General features: G+C 42.3%; 1 protein-coding gene across 1 annotated transcript in view; it reads left to right on the plus strand.

Moving 5' to 3' along the window:
* Window positions 1-5,454: 5,454 nt before the first annotated feature.
* LOC136633337 (uncharacterized) overlaps window positions 5,455-27,922 on the plus strand; it is a 31,563-nt gene continuing 9,095 nt past the window's right edge. The window contains exons 1-3 of the mRNA XM_066609038.1: window positions 5,455-5,469; window positions 6,699-6,908; window positions 11,485-11,718. Coding sequence (XP_066465135.1) covers window positions 5,455-5,469; window positions 6,699-6,908; window positions 11,485-11,718 — 459 coding nt within the window. The remainder of the gene's footprint in view (window positions 5,470-6,698; window positions 6,909-11,484; window positions 11,719-27,922) is intronic.

Consider the following 27,922-nt stretch of genomic DNA (forward strand, 5'->3'; position numbering starts at 1 on the left):
TTTGAAATGAACAGAGTTTGTAAGGATGATTTATCAGCCATTGAATACTTGCGCAGCCACAAATTCTACACAGGAAGGTAGAATGTATTCCTTGTCAACGGGAAGATTCACAAATAAAAGATGCAAGTAAACTTAGTGGTTATGTGTGGAGATGTCCCAGCCGCAGAAGCAAGCAGTCCGTTTTTGAAGGTAGTTTGATTAAAGGAGCCAAAATTGCGCCCGCCAAATTCCTATATTTAGTGTTCTTATGGGGCGACTGAAACGCCTCAGCAAACAACAATGCAGCCTTTTGGATATTGCGGCGCATACCGCAGTGGACAATTTTACCGTAGCTGCACGCAGCACAGCTTCAGCTCATTCATCTTGCTGGTTCCTGCCCCACCAATCACATCATACAAAAGCCCCAGCCCCAAAGCTCCTAACCCAACCCAATTCCCAGCTTCACTAGAGCCCCCCTCCCCCCACAGGTCCTTTAACCAGGGTCCTCTTTACTTCAAGTATGCCGATAAAAGCCTATGCTGAGAAGAGCACCCTGCTTACAGTGAAGCTGAGGCTTCAGTGATGCTCTGGGGCTGCTTTGCTTCCCCTGGCACTGGAAACCTGCAACATATGAAGGGCAAAATGGATTCAATCAAGTATCAGCTGAAACCTGAGCATCGTTGGATCTTCTAAAAGGACAATAATCTTATAGTGCACCAAGGCTTGGTTTCAGAGGAAGTCTAGAGGTCCTGGAACATTCTGGAGTGACCATCACAGTTACTTGAGTTCAACACCATAGACAATTGTTGGAGGGATTTAAGGCAGGCAGTTTTAGCAAGCAAACCCAGAGATATTTGTGAACCGGAGGCCATTACCCACACGGAATGGGTTAATATTCCTTAGGAGCACTGTAACAAGCTGGTATCTGACTATGCATCATGTTTGCAGCAGATCGTAAAAGCAAAAGGATGCTTTACAAGTACTAAAGAAGCTTTTCATGAAGGTGTTGAATAATTCTAAGACTGCGGTAGTCGTTAAAAGTGGCATTTTGTGTTGAATTTGGAGAAACCATTTGTTATATTAGTTGTGTTAAGCTATTTAAATTGGTGCTTGTGTTTTTATTCAAACAGCTGAAAGTTTGCAAGTTTGGCAAATAAACTTAATTTGTAATGGTGGTTAAATAATTTTGATTACAACTATAAATATAGGGTGCATCCACCTAATACTAATCCTAAATGAGAAGAAAAGATGGTGGAAATATCTTAGTTCAAAGCACAAACTATTTGAAAGATTAGTAGTGGATAAGACGTTTTAATGGAGGAGACGTTAACTATAGTTCAATTGTCTGCATCTATAGTATAAATAATAAGACTATCAGACTAGAAGACTGAAATCACCATTCAAGGATGTCATAAAGAAAGGAGATGAGTAGGACAAGGAAGGGCTTATTGTGAACTAGTAGAACAGACCTCAGTTAGCTGATAGGATACATTGGGTTCACAATAATGTGCAGGATACCCTCATTTTATAATAAGGTATTCGATTTGGTAGGTGAAATTGCAATCAGTTAAGGACTATGGACACCTTTGACAAGGAAAATGATTTCTACATATGTTGTTAGTTACTTTATCTCCTTAGTGACCACCAATACACCTTTTAAAAGCGGCCACTAATGAGCTTTAAAACTGCACAAACATCTTTTTAAGGCAGTGGCTTGGCTGAATACTGACAGCCAGACTCCTGCTGTAACTGCCAGGAATGACAAAACCCCATATCCTGGCAGTTTAACCCCTTACCTGCCACAATCAATAGCAACTGCAGTATGTAAGCAGATGACAAGGGAAGGGGGCCCCTCCTGTCACCCATCGGCACCCCGCAATGCAATCTCAAGGTACCAATGGGTTCCCATGGCAGCTAGAGGCCTGATAAAGGCTTCCGTGTCTGCTATGTAACTCAGCCTACCAGACCCTGCCTCGAGGAGAGTCAAATAGGCTGACATTATATGCTTTGTAGAATGCACTACATAAGTAATGCAGTGTACTATCCTAGCAATGTTCTCTTGTGGGACTAATAAATAGTGTCAAAAAAGTTAAATAAAGTTTAACCAAAAAAAAAAAAATCCAGTTTAAAAAAATAAGCACTTTTCCCTACAAAAACCCCTTTTAAATTAAGCAACACATACTAGGTATTGTCTCCATTGTGTTAATAGACACTTCTGTTTTCATCTCTACACTGATACACTGACAATTTATTTATTTTACCCATTTATATAGCACCAACATATTCTGCTGCCTGTACAGATATTGTCATGACTCACAGCGGCCCTGTCTCCATTGAAGCTCACAATCTAACTTCCGAATTAACTTATCAGTATGTTTTGGTATGTTGGAGGAAACCAGAGTACCCAGAGGAAACCCGAGCAAAATAATGCGAGCATGGGGATAACAAGTTCCATGCAGATGTTGCCGTTGGTCAGATTCAAACCCAGGACCTAAATTCTGCAAAGCAACAGTGCTTTCACTGAGTTCCCGTGATTCTTAAACCTAAAAGTACCTTTTTCTTCTGAAATCCTTGAAAGAAACGTGTTTTTGTGTCTTTCTAGATTTGTTAGGCTGCTCCTTTAATATATAATATGTTCTTATCCAATCTCACATAATAATGTAATGGCTGCTGGGGATACGTTTCCTGTTAAATGGTCACTATAGGCAAGCCTTGAATGCAGCTCACATTGCCTTTTCATTAAACCTTTCAATTCTCATTTAGATTTATTGTGGCATGCTCTTGGACCATGCATAGATTAATTTTAATTAGCATATAATTAATCACTGTTTTTCCTCACTGCAAAGTTTGGAAATCAGAAGAGTTTAGCTATTTCACATGCAAAAGCAAAAATAAAGAGTATAGAAACAAGAAAGTGAAAACTCCAGCATAAAGTCAATATATTAAATTAAATTATATTAAATTATTATATAATAATAATTATTATATGAGCAAATAAACGGGTTGGACTGAATATGTAAAAAGTAGAAGACTGAAAAAAAAGATATTTTTGCATGTCTTGAAGAATTTTATGTACAACCCCAATTCCAAAAAAGTTGGGACGCTATGTAAATAAATTGAAAAAAATAATCCGATAATTTGAAAATCTTATATAACCATATTTTATTCACAGTAGAACGCAGAACACTTATCAGAAGGTGAAAGTGAGACATTTTTCCATTTTATCAAAAAATGAACTCATTTAGAAATCGATGGCAGCAACACATCTCACAAAAGTTGGGAAAGGGCCATATCTGCCATTATGTAGCATCCCCTCTTCTCCTTACAGCAGTCTGTAAACATCTGGGAAGTGAGAAAACCAATCACTGGAGTTTTGGGAGTGAGGTGTTGTCCCATTCTTATCTAATGTAGAATTCTAACTGTTCAGCAGTCCTGGGTCGTCTTTACCAGGTTTTTCATTTTATAATGCGCCAAAAGTTTTCTTTTGGTGAAAGATCTGAATTGAAGGCGGCCAATTCAGCACCCGGACTCTTCTGCGAAACTGTGCTGTGTTGATGGATGCAGTATGTGGTTTAGCATTTTCTTCCTGAAATATGCAAGGCCTTCCCTGAAAGAGATGTTGTCTGGATGGGAGCATAGGTTGTTCTAAGACCTCTATATACTGCTCAGCATTGATAGTGCCCCCTCAAGATGTGTGTAAGCTGCCCATGCCATAGGCACTAATGTAACCCCATAACATGAAAGATGCATGCTTATTAATTGTGCGCTGATAACAAGCTGGATGAGTCCACATAACATGGTGTCCATGATTTCCAAAAAGAATTTTAAATTTTGATTCATCTGACCACAGAACAATTTTCCATTTTGCCTCAGTCTATTTTAAAGGAGCTTTGGCCCTAAGAAGACGTCCGTGTTTCTGGATTGTCTCGATAGATGGCTTCGTTTTTGCATAATACACCTTTTTAACTTGCATTTGTGGATTGGACAGCAAACTTCGTTCACATTCAATGATTTCTGCATTACAGAATCATGCCATTTTGTAATACAGAGAATCCTGAGGGCCTGTAGATTTCAAGCATCCAATATTGACCTTTGGCCCTGTCCCTTGCGTACATGAATTTTTTTCAGATTCTCTAAATCTTTTGATTATATTATGTACTGTAGATGGTGGGAAATTTAAAGGCTTCGCAATTTTATGTTGCAGAACCTTTTTCTGAAATAGCTCCACAATTTTTAGATACAGTTTTTCACAGATTGGTGAATATTTGACCATCTTTGGTTCTGAGAGACTGTGCCTCTCTAACATGCTCTTCTCATACACAGTGATGTATCTTAGTAGAAAATTGACTCTTCGGTTGTTTTTCATTAGTACCACTTACTTCTCCAGCTTTTTGTTACTGTCCCAACTTTTGTGAGATGCGTTGCTGCCATCAATTTCTAAATAAGTTATTTTATAAAAATCAGATGAAAAAATGTTTCACTTTCAACTTCCGATATGTGTTCTATTTTATATTGTGTATAAAATATAGTTATATGAGATTTCTAAATCATTACATTCTTTTTCTCCTTTACATTTATTTACATTTTACACAGCATCCCAACTTTTTTGGAATTGGGGTTGTATTTACTTGATGATTATTAGAGATTTTTTTTTTTTTGGTTCGTGTGTTCTCTCTCTTTCTCCCTGTCAGCCAGCCAGCCAGCCAAAAAATTTGCCATTGACATGCACTTCAGTGGGGAGAGTCAAAAACTCACACGTCAAAGCAGGGAGGGGCCAAGAACTGGGGCGGGGTCGAACACGGCGTGATGCTCACTCGAGTAGCAAGCACCATCGAGTATGCTAATATTCGAACGAGCATCAAGCTCGGCAGAGTACGTTCGCTCAACTCTAATGATTATATTATATTCTAGTATATTATTTTACAGGAAATGTAAATAATAAACCAACTCATGCTTCCCAGTAAGAATAAAACATAACAAGTATTACATATGCAAACAAAGCCAGTGCAGTTCTCTGCCAGGTCAAGGTAATGAAGAATTATACGTGAGCCAGCAGGACAACATGTACAAAATGTAGACGTGAGAATACCAGCACTTCAGCATTTCACAATACAACTTATTTCTTTATTCAAAAAACATTTTTGAGCTATACTAAAGTAATTGTAAGCCATAGAAGGAATTACAGTTTCAAGTAGGTAGAGGTAAATCTGTCATAGATTTTCTGTCACTGTTTAAATAAAAGATTCTCATCTTCTGTTGTAGCAGAACTGTGCTTCTTGGTTTATATAGACTTATAGTTGCAATGAAAAGTATGTGAACCCTGTGGAATTACCTGGATTTCTGCATTGATTGCCAATAAAGTGTGATTTGTTGCTAAGTCACAATTGTAGACAAATACAATCTAACTAAACTAGTAACACAAAAACAGTTGTACTGTTCATGCCTTTTATTGAACACATTGAGTAAATATCTACAATGCAAGGAGAAAAAGTAAGTGAACCCTTGAAGTCAATAACCTGTAGATCCCCTTTAAAAGTAATCACCTCCACCAAACCTTTCCTGTAGCTGCAAATACATTTTGTACAACGTTAAAGAGCAATTGTCAATCATTCCTCCCAGATGTGTTTCAGTGCATCAATATTTCGGGGATGCCTTGCAAGCACATCCCTCTTTTCTTTGTGCCACAGCATCTCCATAGGGCTGAGGTCAGAACTTTAACTTAGGTATTGTAAAACACAAATCTTTTGCAACATTTTTTTAGTTGATTTACTTTTGTGCTTTGGGTCATTGTCTTATTGCATCACCCAATATCTCTTCACTTTCAGATCACGGAAAGCCACCCTTACATTCTTCTGCAAAATATTTTGATACACCTTATAGTTTATTGTTCCCTCAGTGATTCTTTCTGCACCATGCTTCAAGGTTGGGATGAGGTTTTTGTGTTTGTGTACACTGTTCTTTTCCCTCCAAACATAGCATTGTGCATTTGGATAAAAATATTCAATTTTTTGTTTTATTTGGCCATAGAGCTTTTTTTCAAAAGCATTGTTGAAGAACCGGGTGGTCCCAGATAAACTTAAATTGGGTCTTTTTTTTTACCTTTTTTTGTTTAGTGTTTTTCTAATAGTAAACAAATGAACAGAGGAGTTTGCAGTTTGTAGAGTGTTCCGTAAATCTTTTGGTTTTGCTTTTGGGTTCTTCCTCACATTTTTCAGGATTGCCCACTGTGTTCCCTTAACCAAATAAAACACACTGTTGCACACATTAAACAGGATGGGGTGTTCGTATGCTGTCCAGTGTGAGTTGCATCTGAGGATCTTAGGTACAACTTGCACTCAGCCATCTAAGAGTAACCAAGGGCTCAGGAAAAAGTGGAGATGTATATTACCAGAGGTCAGTAGCTAGTAGATTCTTCATTTGTCTAATTAGATATATTACTAATTATATCTAATTAGTAATAAAACATGTTTGAAAAAATTTGACAAGCTCTAGAAAAACGTCTTACTGTACCCATAAATTATACCGGGAGGCACTGAAGCAGGGGTTAAATAGGCCCTTTATAAGGGTGTACCCTGCCATGGTTATAAATTATTCTGCAGTTTTTTAATAAAGTTTGTGTCCTCTTTATCAAAAATGAAAGATTTTGATTGTTCTTTACTTGTGTACTGCACAATGGCATTTATCTGAGTTTCTGTATTTCTTCTTATATTTCAATGCAGGATTCCAAGTGGCTTCTTAAGTATTTAAGAAATGGTTCAAGTCTCAAGAGTAGTATTTTAGATTTTCAAAAACAGTCACAAGTCAAATCAGGAAAAGAAAGCTATAACTCTATTCCTCTTCGCAAGCCAAGCTCAACTGTGGAGAATCACAAGGAAGGGCGGGCCAGTCCTGAGCAGGAAGCAGAGGAAATGGAAGATCAGTATGATGAGGTATGATGCTACTTTTCTATTGAACACATCAGTTTCATATTTTTTTGGGAAATACTGTAGTGCTATTATGCACTATATAAATGTACCACCCTAAATAGCAATATCTAAAAATTAACAGTTCAGCACAGGATGACTAAAAGGAATAAAGTCTAGATCTAGAACATATATGGAAATATTAACAAACCTATTTACACATTAATCTGGGCGGATTTGAATATTTATATCAGTGACTTTCATTCCCCCATTCCCATACTTATCAACTCTCATTAAGCTTGCAAATACTTTACCTTGGCACACTTACAGCACCTTTGTGATGAGACATTTTAAACAAATAGTATATACCGTATATACCGGTGTATAAGGCGACGGGGCGTATAAGACGACCCCCCAACTTTCACCTTATACGCCGGTAATACAGTGGAGAAAAAAAAAAATCATTACTCACCTCCCCGGCGTTCTGTCGCGCTCCGGCAGGATGTCGCTCGCTCCTCGTCCCCAGCGCAGCATTGCTTTCTGAATGCGGGGCTTGAAATCCCCGCCTCCAGAAAGCTAATACACACGCCGTCAGCCAGTTACAGCCATTCAATGACAGCATTGAATGGCTGTGATTGGCTAAAACACACGTGGCTTCAGCCAATCACACTATTCAATGACATAATTGAATGGGTGTGATTGCTAACACACGTGCGCCTTCAGCCAATCACAGCCATTCAATGCTGTCATTGAATGGCTGTAACTGGCTGACGGCGTGTGTATTAGCTTTCTGGAGGCGGGGATTTCAAGCCCCGCATTCTGAAAGCAATGCTGCGCCGGGGACGAGGAGCGAGCGACATCCTGCCGGAGCGCGACGGAACGCCGGGGGAGGTGAGTAATGATTTTTTTTTTTTACACTTTTTTTTTTGTATTACCGGCGTATAAGACGACCCCCGACTTCAGAGCAGATTTTTCGGGGTTCAAAAGTCGTCTTATACGCCGGTATATACGGTATACGAGGAATAAGCCAAAAAAGAAATATGGGCTCACCTCACCAGCAGTATCTTTCAGTGTTGCAGGGAGATCTGAAATTCAACAGGAGCTCAGTCCTCAAGCAGCCGACGGCAAACGGCCAAATTCCATATAAACAAAAAATAGAAGTGGAGGGGAGCTGCTACCGTTAAAAAAATTTTCATTCTTTATTGAATAAAAAACCTGTGAGCTGTATGCTTTTTTTTATTCAATAAAGAATGAAATTTTTTTTAACGGTAGCAGCTCCCCTCCACTTCTATTTTTTGTTTATATATATACGAGGGGCTGCTGATAAGTCTTTGGCTTTGTGTTCTTTTTTTGTTTCTATGGTAATGAATGTTACATCACATGAAAGCCTTATGTGTCTAATATATGTTTTCAAAATGTTGTGTTTGTAGCTTATGGCAACAGTGATCTAGGCAAGCGGGAAAACAAAATGGCGGAGTCAAAGGCGATATTCACCGCAAATGAGAGCAGAGGAGTGATAAAGTACTTGTTTCTGCAAGGAAAGTCTGCAAAGGATATTCATGGTGATATGTCGCAGACATTGGGGATCAATGCCCTTAATATTCTACAGTTAAGAACTGGGTTGCCAAATTTAAAACAGGCCACTTCAGCACCAATGATGAGGAACACAACAGTTCAGACAGCGCCAACGGATAGTGAGCGAGTTCTCTGGTATGCTATTTTCCTATCCTCCGTAAAGGGGGAGAGCTGCAATGACAATGTGGGGGACTCTCACCAGGAGAGTGGTCCCAAAAATAAAGAACAAACAGCAACTTTTAAGTAAAAAGAGTATGCGCTCGTGGAAAATGCAAACAAGTAAAATAAAGAAGTCCGTTTGGTGGGAAACGGAAAAGGAAAAGAAATAGAATGGCACTTACTCGGGAGGAGGGGGGTGTATTGAACAAGAAGCCCCCTCCTTTAAGTGCTGACTCCTCTAGATCCTCTCGATCGCGGATGTTATTTGCAGCAGGCAGGTTGATTTTTCCAATTTTATTTGTGAAATAAAATTAAATCACAGGCAGGCAACGCGTTTCGGTGCGACAAGCACCTTTCTCATGCCAATGCATACATATAAAAGAAAGAAAGCATACTCACATTTATAGATATCTAGGTATCACTTTCATTTTGTGTGTAGCGCCATTTTGTGGGTGGAGCCGTGTAGTTCTAGATGGAGGAGTTCATTGTGATAGGTTTGGATAGGTCACATGATTCATTTGTTGACGTGGCCGCGTTGTTCAAGCGTGCCACGTGGCATTTGTGCTGACGTGCTAACTTGTTAAAATAGTTTCATTTTGAAATTACGTGGTCGCGCTGCTCGTGCGCGCCACGTCATGGCGGGGATCCCTTAGTCTAATGACGCGGTCGCGTTAATGCGTGCCGCGTCATGCTGGGGTCTTGTGACTGAGTGACGCGGACGGCTCGTGGCTTGATGACGCGGTCACGTTGTACGTACGTGCCGCGTCATGCTGTAGGTGACCTACAGCATGACGCGGCACGCACGTACAACGTGACCGCGTCATCATGCCACGAGCCCTCCGCTATGACGCGGCACGCACTAACAGCGCGACCGCGTCACTCAGTCACAAGACCCCAGCATGACGCTACAAACAAAATGAAAGTGATACCTAGATATTTATAAATGTGAGTATGTTTTCTTTCTTTTATATGTATGCATTGGCTTGAGAAAGGTGCTTGTCGCACTGAAACGCGTTGCCTGCCTGTAATTTAATTTAATTTTACAAATGAAATTGGAAAAATCAACCTGCCTGCTGCAAATAACATCCACGATCGAGAGGATCTAGAGGAGTCAGCACTTAAAGGAGGGGGCTTCTTGTTCAATCCATCCCCCGCCTTCCGAGTAAGTGCCACTCTACTTCTTTTCCTTTTCCGTTTCCCACCAAACGGACTTCTTTATTTTACTTGTTTGCATTTTCCACGAGCGCATACTCTTTTTACTTAAAACTTGCTGAATGATGAGGAACGTCCTGGACAACCGAGAGAGGTGGTTGTTCCGGAGATCGTCGATGCTGTGCACAACGTCATACTGGAGAATCAGCGAATTTCAGCTAAAGGAATAGCAGACATCATGGGGATTTCTCATGAACGTGTTTGTGTCATTATCCATGAACATTTGAACATGAAGAAGCGATCTGCAAAGTGGGTCCCCAAATGTTTGACAACAGATCAGAAAAGCATGCGAGTGAAAACTTCCCGGTCCATTTGTCAGTGTTTCCGGACTGATAAGAACTTCTTGGATCGACTGGTCACTGTGGATGAGACCTGGATTTATTTGTATGACCCTGAAACCAAGGAACAGTCAAAAGAGTAGAGGCACAGTGGTTCTCCCTGCCCAAAGAAGTTCAGGGTGCAAAAATCAGCCACTAAGGTGATGGAGTCTGTGTTATGGGATAAGGAGGGCATGCTGCTAGTGGACTACCTTCAAAATAGTTCCACCATCAATGCAAGGTATTACATTGAACTTTTGGACCACTTGAAGGCAGCTCTGAAGGCCAAAAGGTAAAGCAAGCTGTCCAAAGGAATCTTGTTCCTGCAAGACAACGCCTCTGCTCACACTGCACAAGCGACCACAGCAAAACTGGTGGAGCTGGGCTTCCAGCTGGTTGACCACCCACCTTATTCACCAGATATAGCTCCCTCCGACTATCATCTGTTTCCAAACCTGAAGAAACACCTCAAGGGTACCAAATTTCACACCATTTCTGATGCCATGGCTGCTACAGATGACTGGTTTGAGGCACAACTGAAATCCTTCTTTTTGCAAGGCTTACAGAACTTGGAATACCGATGTAAGAAGTGTGTTGACATCAGTGGAGAGAATGTGGAATAAATGTAAAGTTTCATCTATCTCGTTTCTTTCTGGGTAAAGCCAAAGACTTATCACCACCCCCTTGTACAGTGCTCATCAAGAGTTACACTGATCAGTATATAGCTCCAAAAACTAGCTGATGACGACCTTTAAGGTGAGTATTTTGAGTTGTTCTCAGGCAATCAGCATCTATAACAATATTCTCAGCAATGTTGATTGTTAGAGAGTGACTGGCAATTCTTACAAATGTCATGGTCAGCTGGAAGCTAGGCACAATACACAGCCACCAAACTGTGGCTCTGAAAGTTCTCTACTGGGGACTTTCACCAGCCACTAGTTTAGTCTTTTATTGCCATCTTCTATTTTATGTACAAAAGGTTCCTAAAATATAGTTTCAATATATCAATACTGATGTAGCGCTCAGATGTCTTTCATCTATTTAGCATTGTAAGACAAGAGTGAATTGAAATAATATTAAAAAATGGTAGTACCCAACATCACAGATGGGTATTATGCTGTGTTTCAGACATCAGTAGTATTGCTATGTTTTATTTATGCATTTGACTTGATATGAAAAATGTCAATCTGAGCATTGTCTAGAAGATTTGGATTCGAGAACAGATTTTCTAATTGCTCTTTTCTACTGTCCTATGGTGTCCTCTGATGAAGCTTTACAAATGAGAGAATACATGCATTTACTGCTGTGGCATGCTTACATTTGTTCTGTAACACTTATAGGAATCAATATCAACATTTTCTGGAAGCCTCTTGAAAGCAGAAAATAGTATAAAGGATGAAAGATGCGAAGTGTCAGATACCAGAGAAAACAATAAAGCTAAAAACCTGAAAATATTTGTGAAGAGCAAAGAGAATCAGCAAAACTTGTTGTCAGTCAGCAGCGTTCCACTAGAAAACGACAGACTCTCTGCAACTTCTACACAGTCTCCGACTCACTCAAAAGCCCCTCTGAAGGTAATGTGACCTGAGTGTATGCATTATGCTAGAAATTGTGCTGTTTTTATACGATCCATGTAGCATAGTGGAAATGATGGTCATTTCTTATTTGCAGATAAGATTTTTCCCAGAATTTCAAATCATCAAACTTTATTAACCCCTTAAGGACGCAGCCCTTTTTTCCCCCATTTTCGTTTTTTCCTACCCCCATTTAAAAAAATTCTTTTATCTATTGTCGTAGATGTCTGAGGACTTGTTTTTTGCGGGATGAGTTGTATTTTTCAATGGTACTATTTGATGTACCATATAATGTACTGAAAAATGTTTTAAACATTCTAAGTGGAGTGAAAAAGAAAAAAACACAGCATTTTGCCATCTTTGGGTGCGTCTTGTTTCTATGGTGTACATACTACAACAATAATGACATTATAATCATAATTTTATTCTAAGGGTCAGTATGATTACTACAGTACCAAATTCATATAGTTTTTTTTTTGCTGTACTGCTTTTGGTTTTTTACAAATATATATATTTTTTTTAAGTATTTTCTGCCGCCATCGTCTGACAGCTATAACTTTTTTACTTTTCGTTAACATAGTTATGCAAGGGCTCATTTTTTGCTAGACGTCCTGTATAAAGATGAGTGAACGTACTTGTAATGAGTACTTACGCACCCGAGTACCGTCATTTTCGAGTACTTCAGTACTCGGGCGTAAAGATTCGGGGGGCGCCGGGGGGCGGGGAGAGGCGCGGCGGTGCGGGGGGGGGGGGGAGCAGCGGGGAACAGGGGGGAGCCCTCTCTCTCTCCCTCTCCCCCCCACTCCCCACTGCTACCCCCCGTGCCGCCACGGCGCCCCCCGAATCTTTACGCGCGAGTACCGCTGTACTCGAAAATGGCGGTGCTCGGGTGCGTAAGTACTCGTAACGAGTACGTTCGCTCATCTCTAGTCCTGTAGTTGCTATTGGTATAATTTTTGAATGCATATAACTAGAGATGAGCGAGCATACTCGTCCGAGCGTGATACTCGTTCGAGTATTAGGGTGTTCGAGATGCTCGTTACTCGTAAAGAGTACCACGCGGTGTTCGGGTTACTTTCATTTTCTTCCCTGACAAATTTGCGCGCTTTTCTGGCCAATAGAAAGACAGGGAAGGCATTACAACTTCCCCCTGCAACGTTCAAGCCCTATACCACCCCCCTGCAGTGAGTGGCTGGCGAGATTAGGTGTCACCCGGGTATTAAAATCTGCCCCTCCCGCGGCTCGCCACAGATGCATTCTGACATAGTTCAGGGAAAGTGTTGTTGATGCCGGAGCTGCTATAGGGAGAGTGTTAGGAGTGATTTTAGGCTTCAAGAACCCTAACGGTCCTTCTTAGGCCATAGAAATCGCAGATCGCACCTATGTGCGATCTGCGATTTCTGTTCTCTTATCTATATGCGCTCAATGGGGCCGGCGGCAGCAGTGCCGACCCCATTGAGAACATATAGAAGACAAATCATGCTTCTCTGCCACAGCTGTAACAGCTGTGGCAGAGAAGAATGATGTTTGCCCATTGAATTCAATGGAGCCGGCAATACAGCAGGTTCCACTGAAAGCAATGGGCTGCCGGCGATCGCGGGATGAATTGTCGGGAAGGGCTTAAATATATAAGCCCTTCCCTGCAATTCATCCAGAAATGTGTTACAATAAAAATATATACCGGCGTATAAGGCGACGGGGCGTATAAGACAACCCCCCAACTGTCACCTTATACGCCGGGAATACAGTGGAGCAAAGAATAAAAATCATTACTCACTTCTCCTGGCGTTCTGCGCAGCTGCTGCAGGCTGTCGCTCCCTCCTGGTTCCCGGCAGAGCATTGCTTTCTCTACGAAGGGCTTTAAATCCCCGCCTCCAGAAACACACGTGCCTTCAGCCAATCACAGCCAATGACAATGATGTGATTGAATGGCTGTGATTGGCTGAAGGCACATGTGTTTCTGGAGGTGGGGATTTCAACCACTGCGTCCAGAAAGCAATGCTCTGCCGGGGACCAGGAGGGAGCGACAGCCTGCAGCAGCGGCGCAGAACGCCAGGAGAAGTGAGTAATGATTTTTATTCTTTGCTCCACTGTATTCCAGGCGTATAAGGTGACAGTTGGGGGGTCGTCTTATACGCCCCGTCGCCTTATACACCGGTATATATTTTTATTGTAACACATTTCTGGATGAATTGCAGGGAAGGGCTTATATATTTAAGCCCTTCCCGACAATTCATCCCGCGATCGCCGGCAGCCCATTGCTTTCAGTGGAACCTGCTGTATTGCTGGCTCCATTGAATTCAATAGGCAAACATCGTTCTTCTCTGCCACAGCTGTTACAGCTATGGCAGAGGAGAACGATCTTTATGCTGACAGTGGGGGGGGGGGGGGCCACTCTTGCCGCTATTGTGGCTTAATAGTGGGACCTGTGAACTTGAGATGCAGCCCAACATGTAGCCCCTCGCCTGCCCTATCCGTGTCTGTGTCGTTCCCATCACTTTCTTGAATTGCCCAGATTTTCACAAATGAAAACCTTAGCGAGCATTGGCGATATACAAAAATGCTCAGGTCGCCCATTGACTTCAATGGGGTTCGTTACTCGAAACGAACCCTCGAGCATCGCGAAAAGTTCGTCCCGAGTAATGAGCACCCGAGCATTTTGGTGCTCGCTCATCTCTACATATAACTTTTTGGTCGCTTTTTATTGCATTTTTTTTTTACAGACTGGGTGACTAAAAAAGCGCAATTCTGGCATTCTTTTTTTTTTATGACGATGTTCACTGTGTGGAGTAAATAAAGCATTACGGGTGCAGTGATACCAAATATCTATTTTTGTTTTATTATTTAGATTCTTTTATTAGAAATATGGCAAAAGAGTTTTGTTAACTTTTATTACCTTTTATTTTTTCAATAGTTAGTAAAACTTTTTTAAAACTTATTTTTACTTTATTTTTAAGGTCCCATAGGAGAAAAGAACTTGTGATACTTTGATCGCTCCTGCAGTATGATGCAATGCTATAGCACTACATTATTTTGCAATCTGACAGGCATTCTATCAAGACATGCCACAGGTATGGCTTGATAGGCACTCTGCAATGGCAGCCCTGGGGCCCTTCAGAAGCCCTCCAGCTTCCATGACAACCATACGGCAACCTGCGATCTCATCACGGGGGGCCGTACAGGACCTGCGAACATTGGTCAGGGCATTTAAAGGGTTAACAGCTCCGATGAGCTGTTGCAGGTGGTTGTCGGCACCCATGTTGTATGGAGCGAGATCCAGCCGCAATTCCCCTTCATGCATACCTCAAAGCTGCAGGATGTAACAGCTGATTGAGCAGATGGCTAGCCAACAGATAATCTTAGATATAATTTAAAAGGGAAATTTTGAATATGGGCTGTTTTAATAAAGGAGCATATTTCAGTGTATATATTAGAGTCTTTAAATAAAATTCAAAATTCTTCCACTAGAGCTGAAAATGTTTTATTTCTTCATTAATTATGAGATCTGTAATATATATAATACCTTTTTTGATCCAGATTTTTAAGTATAAGTCTGGGATAAAGTATTCAAGAATCACTATAGGAAGTTTATTTGAAGAATTTTTGGGGGAACATTTCTCCTTTTGGGGAAAAAGGGTCCAGGAATGGAACAAAGCAATCATGGGTGGGGGCATTGTCTAAAAATTAAAATGTGGAATTAAGTTAAGGATTAAAGTAGTTAAGGTGGAGGCTAATAAGAGTGATCTTAATGATCTCGATTCGTTAAGTTGAAATTCTATTGCAGGCCAGTTAGAGTTTGAGGAGCAAGTAATCCAGGTTCGTGTTTGGTTAAGAATAATACAGTGGTAATAAGACCCCAAGTTGGGCACAGCCAAATCCCCTTGTTTACAATGGATAAACATGATAGAAGAACCAATCCTACGTTTTTTGTGATACGATATAAAGTCTGACAGCTACTTTTAAAATTTGGCAACAATTGAATAAGAAATGGAAATAGTTACGGAGGAAAATTAATACATAATTTTTGGCAACACCAGCAATTTATATAATACCATGTGACCAAGCCATGAAAATTTTTGTTTAGAAAAAAGGTCAAGTTTCGACTGGAGGTCAGAGAGCAGTGGTAGGAAGTTTTTAGATATAAGGTCAGATAGGTAACAAAGCTTTATCCCAAGATAAGGAATACTGCTGTGTTGCCACTGAAAAGGAAATTCCTTATAAATGGACTTTTTCAGAGAGTCATTAGTATTAATTCCAAGAATTTGTGACACTTGGCTAAATTGAAATGAGATATCATAAGTTGCTCTTAAAGATGTTAGTAGATCTGAAAGTGTTATTAAAATGTCATCAGCGAATAATCCAATTTTCTGCTGTCTTAGTCCTGCTCAAATACTTTTAACATTGGTGCTTGTTCTGATTAACTCTGCATTGGCTTCAATCACCATAGTGAAAAGTAATGGGAATTGGTAGCATTCCTGAAGAGTTCCATTTGTAATCTGGAATGAATCAGAAAAAACGCCACCAACAGAAAGAGAACTGTATAGAGCTCTTATTAATATTTAAAAATATTGCTATGGAAACCAAATTTATGTAAGGTTTGCAAATGTAAAATCCCAGTGCAATCTGTTAAATGACTTCTCCGTGTCCAGGGCAAAAGGCAGAGAAGGGCCTCGAGAGAGCCCAGACATTGCAATAAGATCCCAAACCCTCCTAGTGCGTTTGGGTGCTTGTCTGCCTTTCGTAAAGCCAACATGATCGTTTTGAATAATATTGGGAAGAACTGTAAGGAGTCTATGGGCTAAAAGTTTTGAATAAATCTTGGTATCACAATTAAGTAAGCAGGTTAGCCTGAAGTTAGCTGGTGTATTTGGAGCTTTCCCGGTTTGGCTATGGTAACAATAGTAGCCTTCTGCATAATAACCTTTCCACTAAACATTATCAGTACCCTGAGGATGCCATGAACACTTTTGGGATTTTTTTGTGAGAGAACTTGGGACATGAAGATGATGCACAGTTGGTTTTTTGTAAGCACAAAATATCAACCTTATAATTTAATGAATCTTTCCAGACTAATGATTTCTTAAACTGAGAATTTAGCCCTTTTATATTCAAGGAAAGAATTTTAAGAAACATAGGATTTATGTGTGAAATGATAAGAGTAATAGAACCCTGGAAGCCTGTCTTTTACAAGAGAGAGGTAACATGAAAATATATGAACAATAGAAAGACTGATGGCCTCCCTATCTTGGTGTGAGGCAAGCTAGGCCTAGCTTCCAGGGACACAGAGAGCAGAACAGGGATAATTAACAAGAGGACATACGTCTTGGCAGGATACCTGCATAGTGTGTGTGTGTGTGTGTGTGTGTGTGTGGGGGGGGGGGGGGGGAAGGTGGGTTTTCCTGACAGAAATGGTACCTCCATGAGATGCACAAATATTGGATAATACCTCAGATGGATGAAGTCATTTAGGATCACTCTTAGGTTAGTTTAGTGGATCTTTTCACCGAGGAGCTTTGTTGATGTTCAGGTATGTGAATGCCCCAGTACGCTGGCAATTTTGGACCATCTTCAGGCTTGGATAGGATCTCAGAGAGTCCATTCTTTTGGATTAGGAGCTTGATGGGAAAACCGATTAACATGGAATTTTAGCTTGTCATAAGGTGAAAGGAATGTGGATAAAGTTCCTTCTTGCTAGAATCATTGCAGATGAAAGATCAGTGAAGAGATGGTTATCCATGTAAGGGCTTCAAAGGAAGTTGGCTGTGTGGAATGCAAACATTAAGGCTTTGACAAAAGCTTTGACATAAAAAAAACAATGTATTTTGGCTATAACGTCATGGGGGATATTCTTAGAGAAGAACTTCGGTCTTGAGAGTATGTGGGCTCTGTCCATAATAAGTTCATGAGGAGGATTATAAGGAAGCAGTATTTTTACAGTTGAAGCAAGTAGTTTTTAATTTCTGATGTAGTTATCTTTTCTGAAATTCTGCGGAATTTCACAATGTTCCTCCTGCTCCTATTCTTGAGATCTGCCATTTTACTTTTGATAAAATCCACATCTTCAGTCTCGAAAATGTAGTTTTTAAAAGCATCAATAAAATAAACACCAATTTATCCATTATGGGATTTGATCAGTTCGCCTATTTTGTTTCCAGTATGGCTAACTGTCTCCCAAATCATTAATAGAAGAATTAAAGGTGGTAGATTAACACAATAAATTATTTTGAATAGACCCTGTCAGAACCATCATCATCTTCTTAATTAAAGTTTCTGTAGCAGGCTGGTAAGCAGAAGGGACATTGTAAATTGGATCCTCTGTATCAGGGAGCAAGCATTGAAACGGATTAGAAGTCTCTAATATGGAGTGCTGCTTTTCAGGGCTTGTTGTGCGAGACTCAGCTTTTTCCTGAAGAAGGCATATGCCTGGGCACCATCTTAGTTGGGTGAGAGGTGCTCTGTGCAGGGGCTTAAAGCTTCTACTCACCTCTTTGGGGGAAGTAGTAAGAAGGGCTCTTTTCTGCCCCTGGCTCCAGTGGGTCCACTGGAGATCCCATAAGAGGACCTTTCCAAGGCACCTTTACCATCCTGAGAGCCGCTGGGAGAAATGAAACTGCAGGCCTCGGAGTCCTGCCCAGAGCTGTACGTGGAAAATAACTCAGTGGGATGTTTAGGCTGTGCCCTAGAGGTTCTCTGACAGCGCATACCTACTTTCTCCAGGAGTGGAATAGGAGCTGCTCGGATAAGTATCCTGTGGTGATGCAGTGATGTAATTGATGGAGGCGATAGCCAAGTGAAGCTCAGAAGTAAGCAGCAGTCTCAGCTCACAGCCAGGCCACAGCCCTGACATAACAATTTCATTAATACTCATCATGATATCATCCATAACTCCAAAATGGTTGCAGATGTCCCCCAGTATCAGGACCCCTGATGGAGATGCCTGGTGGAGAGAGGTACCTTTATCCACATCTGGTGGTCCTGCCCACTGATTTTTCCTTTGTGGAAAGAGGTTGGTGCCCTTTATTCCTGAGTGTGCAGAGACTGGGTCCAGCTGACTATACAGCTGGCACTCCTTTCCATGCTCCCAGGCTCGCTGTCACAAGCTAAGAGATCACTGCTGAGGTTCTTCATCCTGGCGGTGCGTCAGGTGATCCCCAGAAAGTGGAAATCTATGACTCCGCCCTCTAGGGTGATGTGGTTGGAGGCCCTTGATACAATCAGACATATGGAGGTGCTATGTGCCAAAGATGAGCTGATGTGTGACAAACATTTGGCGGTCAGGGCTGCATGGAGCCAGTTCCGTGATACTCCGTACCGGATTACCTGGGTCTTAAATGGAAGTATTCCCCACCCCCCCAAATAATCCCTAACTTGTGCCAGGTTGGCTGAATGACTATGCGGATAGACTATAACCCTATGGTGGCTAGGCCGGTTACCCTTACCTTTCCATAGCCCCTCTTGCTCCTATCCCTAATTCTTATCTTTACTTCTTCTTCATTCTTTTTCCTGTCCAACAGGCACCCCTATAGTGTCAAAAGGTTTCCCTCAATCATCTAAGTGTTCTACAAAGTCTCCTATCTATATCCTATCTAGATATTCTAGGTGGCCCTGACTTTTGAATCATCCTGTATTACAATTTACCTGGGGTTGGTACTGCAGGAAAAAAATGCTTGGTTGGCCAAAGCTTCTCCCAGCATAATTACCTGTTTACTGGAGATGTCAAGAGCAGGACTTGGACTGATCAATTGTTTGCCCTAGGCCCTGCATCTTCGCTGCAGTTTTTGTTAGACTTCGTATTTTTTTGCTAAAATCACATGAATATATTTTCCTGCTATCATTATAAAATAAACTCAGAAAATGTTGCCTCCTGCTGTTTATATACCCATACTGGTCTTACTTTGAACTAAATGAAGATTGTATGAAGCCAAATGAATTCATATTTTCTACCTGAAACATAATAAGATTCATTTTCTCTTCACTGCTGAACTCCACTGAACTACAAATTTGACTGAAATCATGAAATAAGAATATTCTTTGAGAATCTTGAAAAATGTCTCCGGAAGGCTTTTGCTTACCCAACCTGTCACACAATTACATCTCAGACAGATATGCAAATGATTAGAGTTGTAGTATGCCTAGTCTTGCCACCTGAGGCCCTAAAAGTGGTTTTGCTTTTGGCCTATATAAAAGGCTCTCAGAGACTACTTGTGTGTAGTGGACCTCTTTTTCCACTTGTGTATGCCGCAGGATACCATACAGAACCTGTATACCCCCTCTGCACGCCTGTATCCCATCTTGCATCCAAGCTAGAAGTGACCCAACAGGGTACTAGAACCCTCTTCAAGTTTTCAGTTTTCCTCAGTAAATGATCCTTTTGCTCTGATATTGTAATCACTTACCTATATTAATGTTACAATCACACAGATAAAGTTTCATTTGATTCTGACAACTTCTTCTAGATGCTTGATTTTTTTTGACAATGAGTGCACTGTAGTCCTAGTATTTTGACTGTGTGTAAGCTTAGAAAGCAGTGTAAACTTAAACACTGCATAACCCTCAGCATATATGTGGCATGTTGCTATCTGTGATTGCACATTTTCATATCCGGATCAGCAATAAGATGAAATATAATTACTGTTAAATGTAACATTCATTAGTAAAGATGAGCGAACACCAAAATGTTCGGGTTCGCGTTATTCGAAACGAACTTCCCGCGATGTTCGGGTGTTCGTTTCGAATAACGAACCCCATTGAAGTCAATGGGCGACCGGAACATTTTTGTATTTCGCCGATGCTCGCTAAGGTTTTCATGTGTGAAAATCTTGGCAATTCAAGAAAATGATGGGAACAACACAGCAAGTTCTCCTCTGCCACAGCTGTAACAGCTGTGGCAGAGAAGAACGATGTTAGCCCATTGAATTCAATGGAGCCGTCAATACAGCCGACTCCACTGAATGCAATGGGCTGCCGGCGATCGCGGGATGAATTGTCGGAAAGGGGTTAAATATATAAGCCCTTTCCTGCAATTCATCCAGAAATGTGTAAAAATAAAAAATATATATATACTCACCTGGTGCCGACAGACGGAGTTCAGCGCGGCAGGCTGCAGTTCTCCTGAACTGCTCTGAACAGCTGTGAGTAGTATTCAGCAGCCGGGGATTTAAAATCCCCGCCTGCTGAATAAGATGCCTCTGAATGGTCACAGCCTGGCCAATCAGAGGCCAGCCCTCACTCACACCCATTCATGAATTCATGAATGGGTGAGTGAGGGCTGCCTCTGATTGGCTCAGGGGCAGCTCCCACAGATCCCACAGAAAAAAATAGAATGCTCTTACCATATTCCCAGGGAAAACTTCCAGGCATACCTAATAGTGATGGTGGTCTTTGGCAGCCAAACTGTCCACAGATGTATCAGTACAAAAATAGGAGGGATAAATACTAACCCTGTTACACCCTGTAGAACAAAGCTGCCAAGACCCTATAGCCTACTTGTCGCATCCGCGTAGCGCTAGAACACCCCAAACAGCATGGACGCACGGCAGCGTTCACACAGAACTGGAAAAGCACACACAGAATAACGCTGATTAATACAACGCCACACCAGACTATAAAAGATGGAAGCAACTTATCCTTTACTAGTCAGGAAGAGGGGAACCCCTGCTTAAACGTGGAGTTAGCATCCTGGAAAGGATGGCCTCACGATCTTCTCCTAGGACCTGGCTATCCTTCTGAAAACTCCTGGAGAGAAACACTTAAACACATCAAAGCAACTTGTGCAAACACTAACCCAATGAGAAAAAAATAAACCAGCACTTATCTGCAAGTAGATGGCTTTCACCCAGAATAGAGGCTCCAACCACCACCATCAACAGAAATGAATAAACAGCAATGGAGAAAGGGAGGGGTATGATTATAAAGCCCTCCTCACCTGCAGATAGGTAGCACAGAGAAGGATCCACACCTCAAACCCTCTGTTAAAGGAAGACTCTCAGAGAGAATATCAGCATGCAGCATACAGGTGCTGATAGTAGCCATCAGCCCCCGTGTGTCAACCAGTAACCTGGTCTGTCCCTGCATTGTGGCCAATATACCATGATGCTGTTGTGACCGACAAGCCACAACGCTACTACATAAGTAACTGACTGGTAAAGGTAACCATGACCAGATAGTGCCCCTAAACACAAAATGCCTTTGGAGATATAAGCATCATAACCCCATTTGTACATGTCGTCAATACAATAGTCGAATCACACAAAAAATGTGATACTTTCAGGATTCTTTAGCTGGCACACTGACTGGATCACACTGCAAATAAGGTGCCAACAATCACGTTAATATATAACAAATTATGGTGCAAGTTAAGTCCTGATAGAAATCATTTGTTACTGCACTGTGCAGATATCAATTTAAAGCACTGTTTCTCAACTCCTGTCCTCAGGGACCCCAGCAGGTCATGTTTTAAGGATATCCTATAGAGAGAACACCTGTGGCAATGTCTGAGGCAACGATAATAATTACATCACCTGTGTAACACTATGGAAAACTGGACGCTACAGGTGAACAGTTTAAAAAGACTGGGAAAGTCTGGAGGGAAGAAATCGCCTCTGTAAACCAGAGAAAAGTCATTAAGAAGGTGAGAGCTGAGCTACAGATGAAGGCTGAACAAACCTCTGAAGTACAAGAGACCAAAGAGGAGGCAGCAAGAGAGGCTGCTGAAGGGAAGATGGCTACTGAAGCAGAGATTGGAAAAGAAGCTTCAGAAGTTGCAGGAGGGAACAGTTCTGTCAAAGTAAAGAAGCAGCTCAGGAAAGCTAAAGAAGAGTGTCTGCAAGAGATGCAGGGTCCAGATATGGCAGCTAGGGAAGTGCCAGTAATAGGTGCAGTGGTAGCCCCACACATGGAGATCCCCGAACCTGATGTTTTGACCCTGGAGAGGGGCCAAAAGCTGTGATACGGCCTTTTGGAGGAGGGGGAGGGGGAGAGGGGTAGTAGGGCAGTATCAGAATGGCCTGCAGAGGGTGCTAAACTGGCATTCTGATACAATGCAAAAAGGTACAGAGAGAGTTAACACCTGTCGGGCATGGCAGGAGCTATATAAAACAAGCAGATCCTGCCACAAGAGGGAGAGAAGTGACAGCTTGGACAGACTGCAAGCTAGCGTCCAGTGAGGACCAGGTAAGGCCTGGAGTCAGACAGGGATGATGACCCTTGACTCACACCCAGGTGGGGTGTTAATGAACCTTGTATCTTATGTGCGATATATGTGTGTGATACTGAATAAAGGCTGGTGGATGCCAGACTTAACGAGAATCTACGTCTCCTTAGCGTTTCTGCACGATTGATGGCCATTCCAATCAGAAAGGTTGGCGATCCAGTGGTAAGTGGACCCCAACTTGTCACACTGGTGTAACAATGTTGGTTCCATACCTCGATAAAAGGTTATTAGTATCTCAAGCTTTGAGTAAAACTTGTTTTTATTTGTGAGTATTTTAAGGTTTTACTTGTTTTCCATTATTGCACGAAAAGATCATGGCAGCGATCTACTATCAAACCAACAGAGTTAAAGGGGTTGTCTCACGCCGAAACGTTTTTTTTTTTTATTCAATAGGCCCCCCGTTCGGTGCGAGACAAACCCAAGGGATGGATTAAAAAAAAACCAAAAAACGTTTATTACTTACCCGAATCCCCGCGCTGCGGCGACTTCTTTCTTCCTTTACCAAGATGGCCGCCGGGATCTTCACCCACGATGCACCGCGGGTCTTCTCCCATGGTGCACCGTGGGCTCTGTGCGGTCCATTGCCGATTCCAGCCTCCTGATTGGCTGGAATCGCACACGTGACGGGGCGGAGCTACGAGGACCAGCTCTCCGGCACGAGTGGCGCCATTCACCAGGGAGAAGACCGGACTGCGCAAGTGCGTCTAAAAACGCCAGAAGACAGCGAATTTAGACGGATCCATGGCGACGGGGACGCTAGCAACAGAGCAGGTAAGTGAATAACTTCTGTATGGCTCATAATTAATGCACGATGTATATTACAAAGTGCATTAATATGGCCATACAGAAGTGCTGAACCCCACTTGATTTCACGAGACAACCCCTTTAAATTATTTGCTTCATATTAAGCATGATTGGCCTTTAACAAAATACCGGAATATTAAATTACTGACGCGTGGACTATTATTAAGAGCTTATAAACGAACATATTCGTAGAGGAAATTATACAGAAAATTAGTGTAGTCACTGAAAAACCAATCTGCAGTTTTTACAACGTGAGAAAAAACTGTAAAGTTGTTTATTTAACACTTAAGTTTCAAATATATGAAGATGCGATGCTCGGTACCTTGACTCCTTAAAGGGGAATTTGTCAGATGTAATGTACCTTATTTTTCTGCTTTGTGCATTATGGCTGTAGCAAAATCAATTGGGTTCATAGTGCACACCAAACTATTGTGAGAAAACAATATATATAGCAGACATCCATTTCTCCTGTAGAGAGGTGAAGCTATGGGGAAGCATAGGGAGCAGTCGCACAATGCCCTGGTATTATTAAGGGCTCATAAGCAGGTAGAGGGTTTTGTTCCAGATTTTGTATTGATGCCCAAGAACGTCAAATTACTTCCCTGTGTTTGATACTTTCTTTGGCTTACTTACCATTACTTATATTACGTGTAGAACATGTCCCATCTATACTGTAATATAAAGTAGAAAAGATGCAACGTGTGACTCTTCTACCATTCCATTTGAATGGATCACTGTTACTAATGAGTTGTGCACATAACAAGGCTTTACATACATTTTTCACATCTATTCTTTATAAATTACCTTTGAAAGATGATATTGTTTGATATATGATATTGTTCAAGCTAACTAAATGGAAACAAACATCAAATAACTCCTCTTCTAACATAAAATGTTTCCCATCCACATTATTTCATGATATATATTTTTTAATGCAGTATATTTATTTGTCTAGGTGTTATGGTCTTGTACCACAATGAAGGGCCATAGCTAGAGACTTGTCGCCCTGGTGCAAAAGTTCAGCCCCCCCACCCACTACTCTTTATGACTGTAGTTCATCTAGACTTTTCTGCTGAATTACTTGCTCTCTTAAGTGGCCCATTGATGCAAACGTAGCAGCCAGGGATGTTGCTACAGTCTTAAAGGATTAGGGTGTAAGCCCCAAAATACATGCATTTCTTACCCCCACAAAAAAGAAAAAAATAATAATTAAAATATCTCAGAAACAGCATACCAGCTAAGGGTTTAGTCACACGGGCGCATCCGGGTGCCGATGCGCCCATCTTTCTGCAGGATAAGACAGCTGCACTGCAGGTGCGGAGAAAGAACACATGACCGGCTCCATTGCAGACTCAAGTACAGTGTCTTGTCACCAATTAATAGTCGAATACCAGTTCTACAGTGATAGTGATTACAGTGCAGTTACCTCTAGTCATCCTCGTTTTTTTGTTTTTCTTCTCAATCTGCAACCAGACCACATGACTTATCTCTGCATACTCTTCCCATCCCACCACTGCCCGCTCCTCTCACTGCCCCTACACACTAATAGTGACTCCCTTTCTGCCCCACTAGTGTCTTTCTACAGAGGGCGCTAAACTATACTTGTCATTAGGAAGGTGTACGTTGTGCTCCTGGGACCTGTAGTTCTATGGGTTACCAGTAGCACACTGCTGTAGATGTGGTTGATTTAGCTGGCTGATGGTGTGAAGTTCTCCAGCCAGCCAATCACCATTGGTCTGCTGCACATAAATACCAGCTCTTATTACTAGAAGGTACTGGTCATTTATCCATGTACCTCTCAGAACATGAGGTTCTGGTGGGATTCCCTTGTGTCTGTTAATTTGGACAGGGACTTGTTCAGTGTCTGTTTACAGGTGTTCAGAAATTGGGTGTGAACAATGACTTGTTCAGTGTCTGACTGTAAGCCTGGCAGACTCCTGGTGTGAACAGTGACTTGTTCAGTGTCTGTTTACAGGTGTTCACACATTAGGTGCAGATCATTCAAATCAAGAAACAGACGCAAAGGAATCCTACCTAGAACCTCATGCATGCATCTTACGCAGAAACAGAACATGCATGACTCTAAGCACCAGAGTTCTGAGAGCTACATGGATAAATGACCAGCACCCCCTAGTCAGAGGGGTTGCTATTTATGTGCACAAGACCGATGGTGATTGGCTGGAGAACTGCACACCATCAGCCATCCAAAGCAACAGCAGTGGCAGTGTGATCCTGGAAACCCATAATACTACAGGTCCCAGGAGCACAATATGACAGCAGGTCTGTTATCATTAAGGCATTTAAAAGATACTCAAAGTGCTCCCACACACTTGAGTTTTTTGTTAACGCGATTGTCAATGGGACTTTCTAATGTAAAAAATGTAACTAGAGATGAGCGAACGTACTCGTCCGAGCTTGATACTCGTTCGAGTATTAGCGTGTTCGAGATGCTCGTTACTAGAGGCGAGCACCACGCGATGTTCGAGTTACTTTCACTTTCATCTCTGAGACGTTAGCGCGCTTTTCTGGCCAATAGAAAGACAGGGAAGGCATTACAACTTCCCCCTGCGACGTTCAAGCCCTATACCACCCCCCTGCAGTGAGTGGCTGGCGAGATCAGGTGTCACCCGAGTATGGCCGCCTGCAGACGAGCGGAAATCCCGCCGCGGGATTTCCCGCGGGATTTCCGCCGCTGAAAGTCTGCATAGGAGTGCATTACAATACGCACTCCTATGCAGACGGCCGTGGTTTGGCCGCGCGAAATTTCGCGCGGCAAACGAACCGCGGCATGTTCTAATTTCCTGCGGGGCACGCACTCACCTGGCCGCCGGCTCCGGTCTGCGCATGCGCCGGCTGCGCGGCAGCCGGCACATCAAAGAGCCGGGGCCGCCAGGCGCGGGTGAGTACGCGCTCGTCCCTGCAGGCTCTGGGGTCGGATCGCGCGGCGAGATTTCTCGCTGCCGGATCCGACCCGCTCGTCTGCAGGCGGCCAATATAAATCGGCCCCTCCCGCGGCTCACCACAGATGAATTCTGACATAGCTCAGGGAAAGTGCTGCTGATGCTGGAGCTGCTATAGGGAGAGTGTTAGGAGTGATTTTAGGCTTCAAGAACCCCAACGGTCCTTCTTAGGGCCACATCTGACCGTGTGCAGTACTGTTGAGGCTGCTTTTTGCAGTGTTGCACCTTTTTTTTTTTTTTTTGTATATCGGCCGTGCAGAGCATTGCGTCCTCAGTCTGCAGTAATTTTACATAGTATAGGGCCAGTAGTGCTGAGGCAGGGACAGTGAAAAACATGAATGACATATACTGTCTATATAGGCAGTGGGCTTTTCCCAAAAAATTTGGGACAAAAAAATCTATTTGGGCTGCCTGTGACTGTCCTGACTGTACTGCGTCTCTGCTGGGGGTAGTAGTCCTAATTAATACGCAGCCAGGTAAGTGTTACAGCAAGCTTGCACAAAAATCTTTCCTGGCTCTGCGTTGCCCATTATATCATTGCTGTCATCCTGTCCAGAGGGAAACAGTCTGCACTGCAGTAATTTTACATAGTATAGGGTCAGTAGTGCTGAGGCAGGGACAGTGAAAAACGTGAACTACATATACTGTCTATATAGGCAGTCAGCTTTTCCCAAAAAATTTGGGACAAAAAAATCTATTTGGGCTGCCTGTGACCGTCCTGACTGTACTGCGTCTCTGCTGGGGGTAGTAGTCCTAATTAATACGCAGCCAGCTAAGTGTTACAGTGGGCTTGGCAAAATTCTTTCCTGGCTCTGCTGTGCGTTCCGTAAGCGAAGTCAGCCTCCAACCACAGGCCAATAAGCGGCACATTTAATTACAGCGTTCTGTTTCTGCACTACTGGTAATACACCATGCTGAGGGGTAGGGGTAGGCCTAGAGGACGTGGATGCGGGCGAGGACACGGAGGCCCAAGTCAGGGTGTGGGCACAGGCCGAGCTCCTGATCCAGGTGTATCGCAGCCGACTGTTGCGGGATTAGGAGAAAGGCACTTTTCTGGCGTCCCCACATTCATCTCACAATTAATGGGTCCACGCGGTAGACCTTTATTAGAAAATGAGCAGCGTGAGCAGGTCCTGTCGTGGATGGCAGAAAGTGCATCCAGCAATCTATCGACCACCCAGAGTTCTGCGCCGTCCACTGCTGCAACTCTGAATCCTCTGGCTGCTGC

This window comes from Eleutherodactylus coqui, chromosome 1, assembly GCF_035609145.1.
Source record: "Eleutherodactylus coqui strain aEleCoq1 chromosome 1, aEleCoq1.hap1, whole genome shotgun sequence".
In the NCBI taxonomy this organism is placed as follows: Eukaryota; Metazoa; Chordata; class Amphibia; order Anura; family Eleutherodactylidae; genus Eleutherodactylus; species Eleutherodactylus coqui.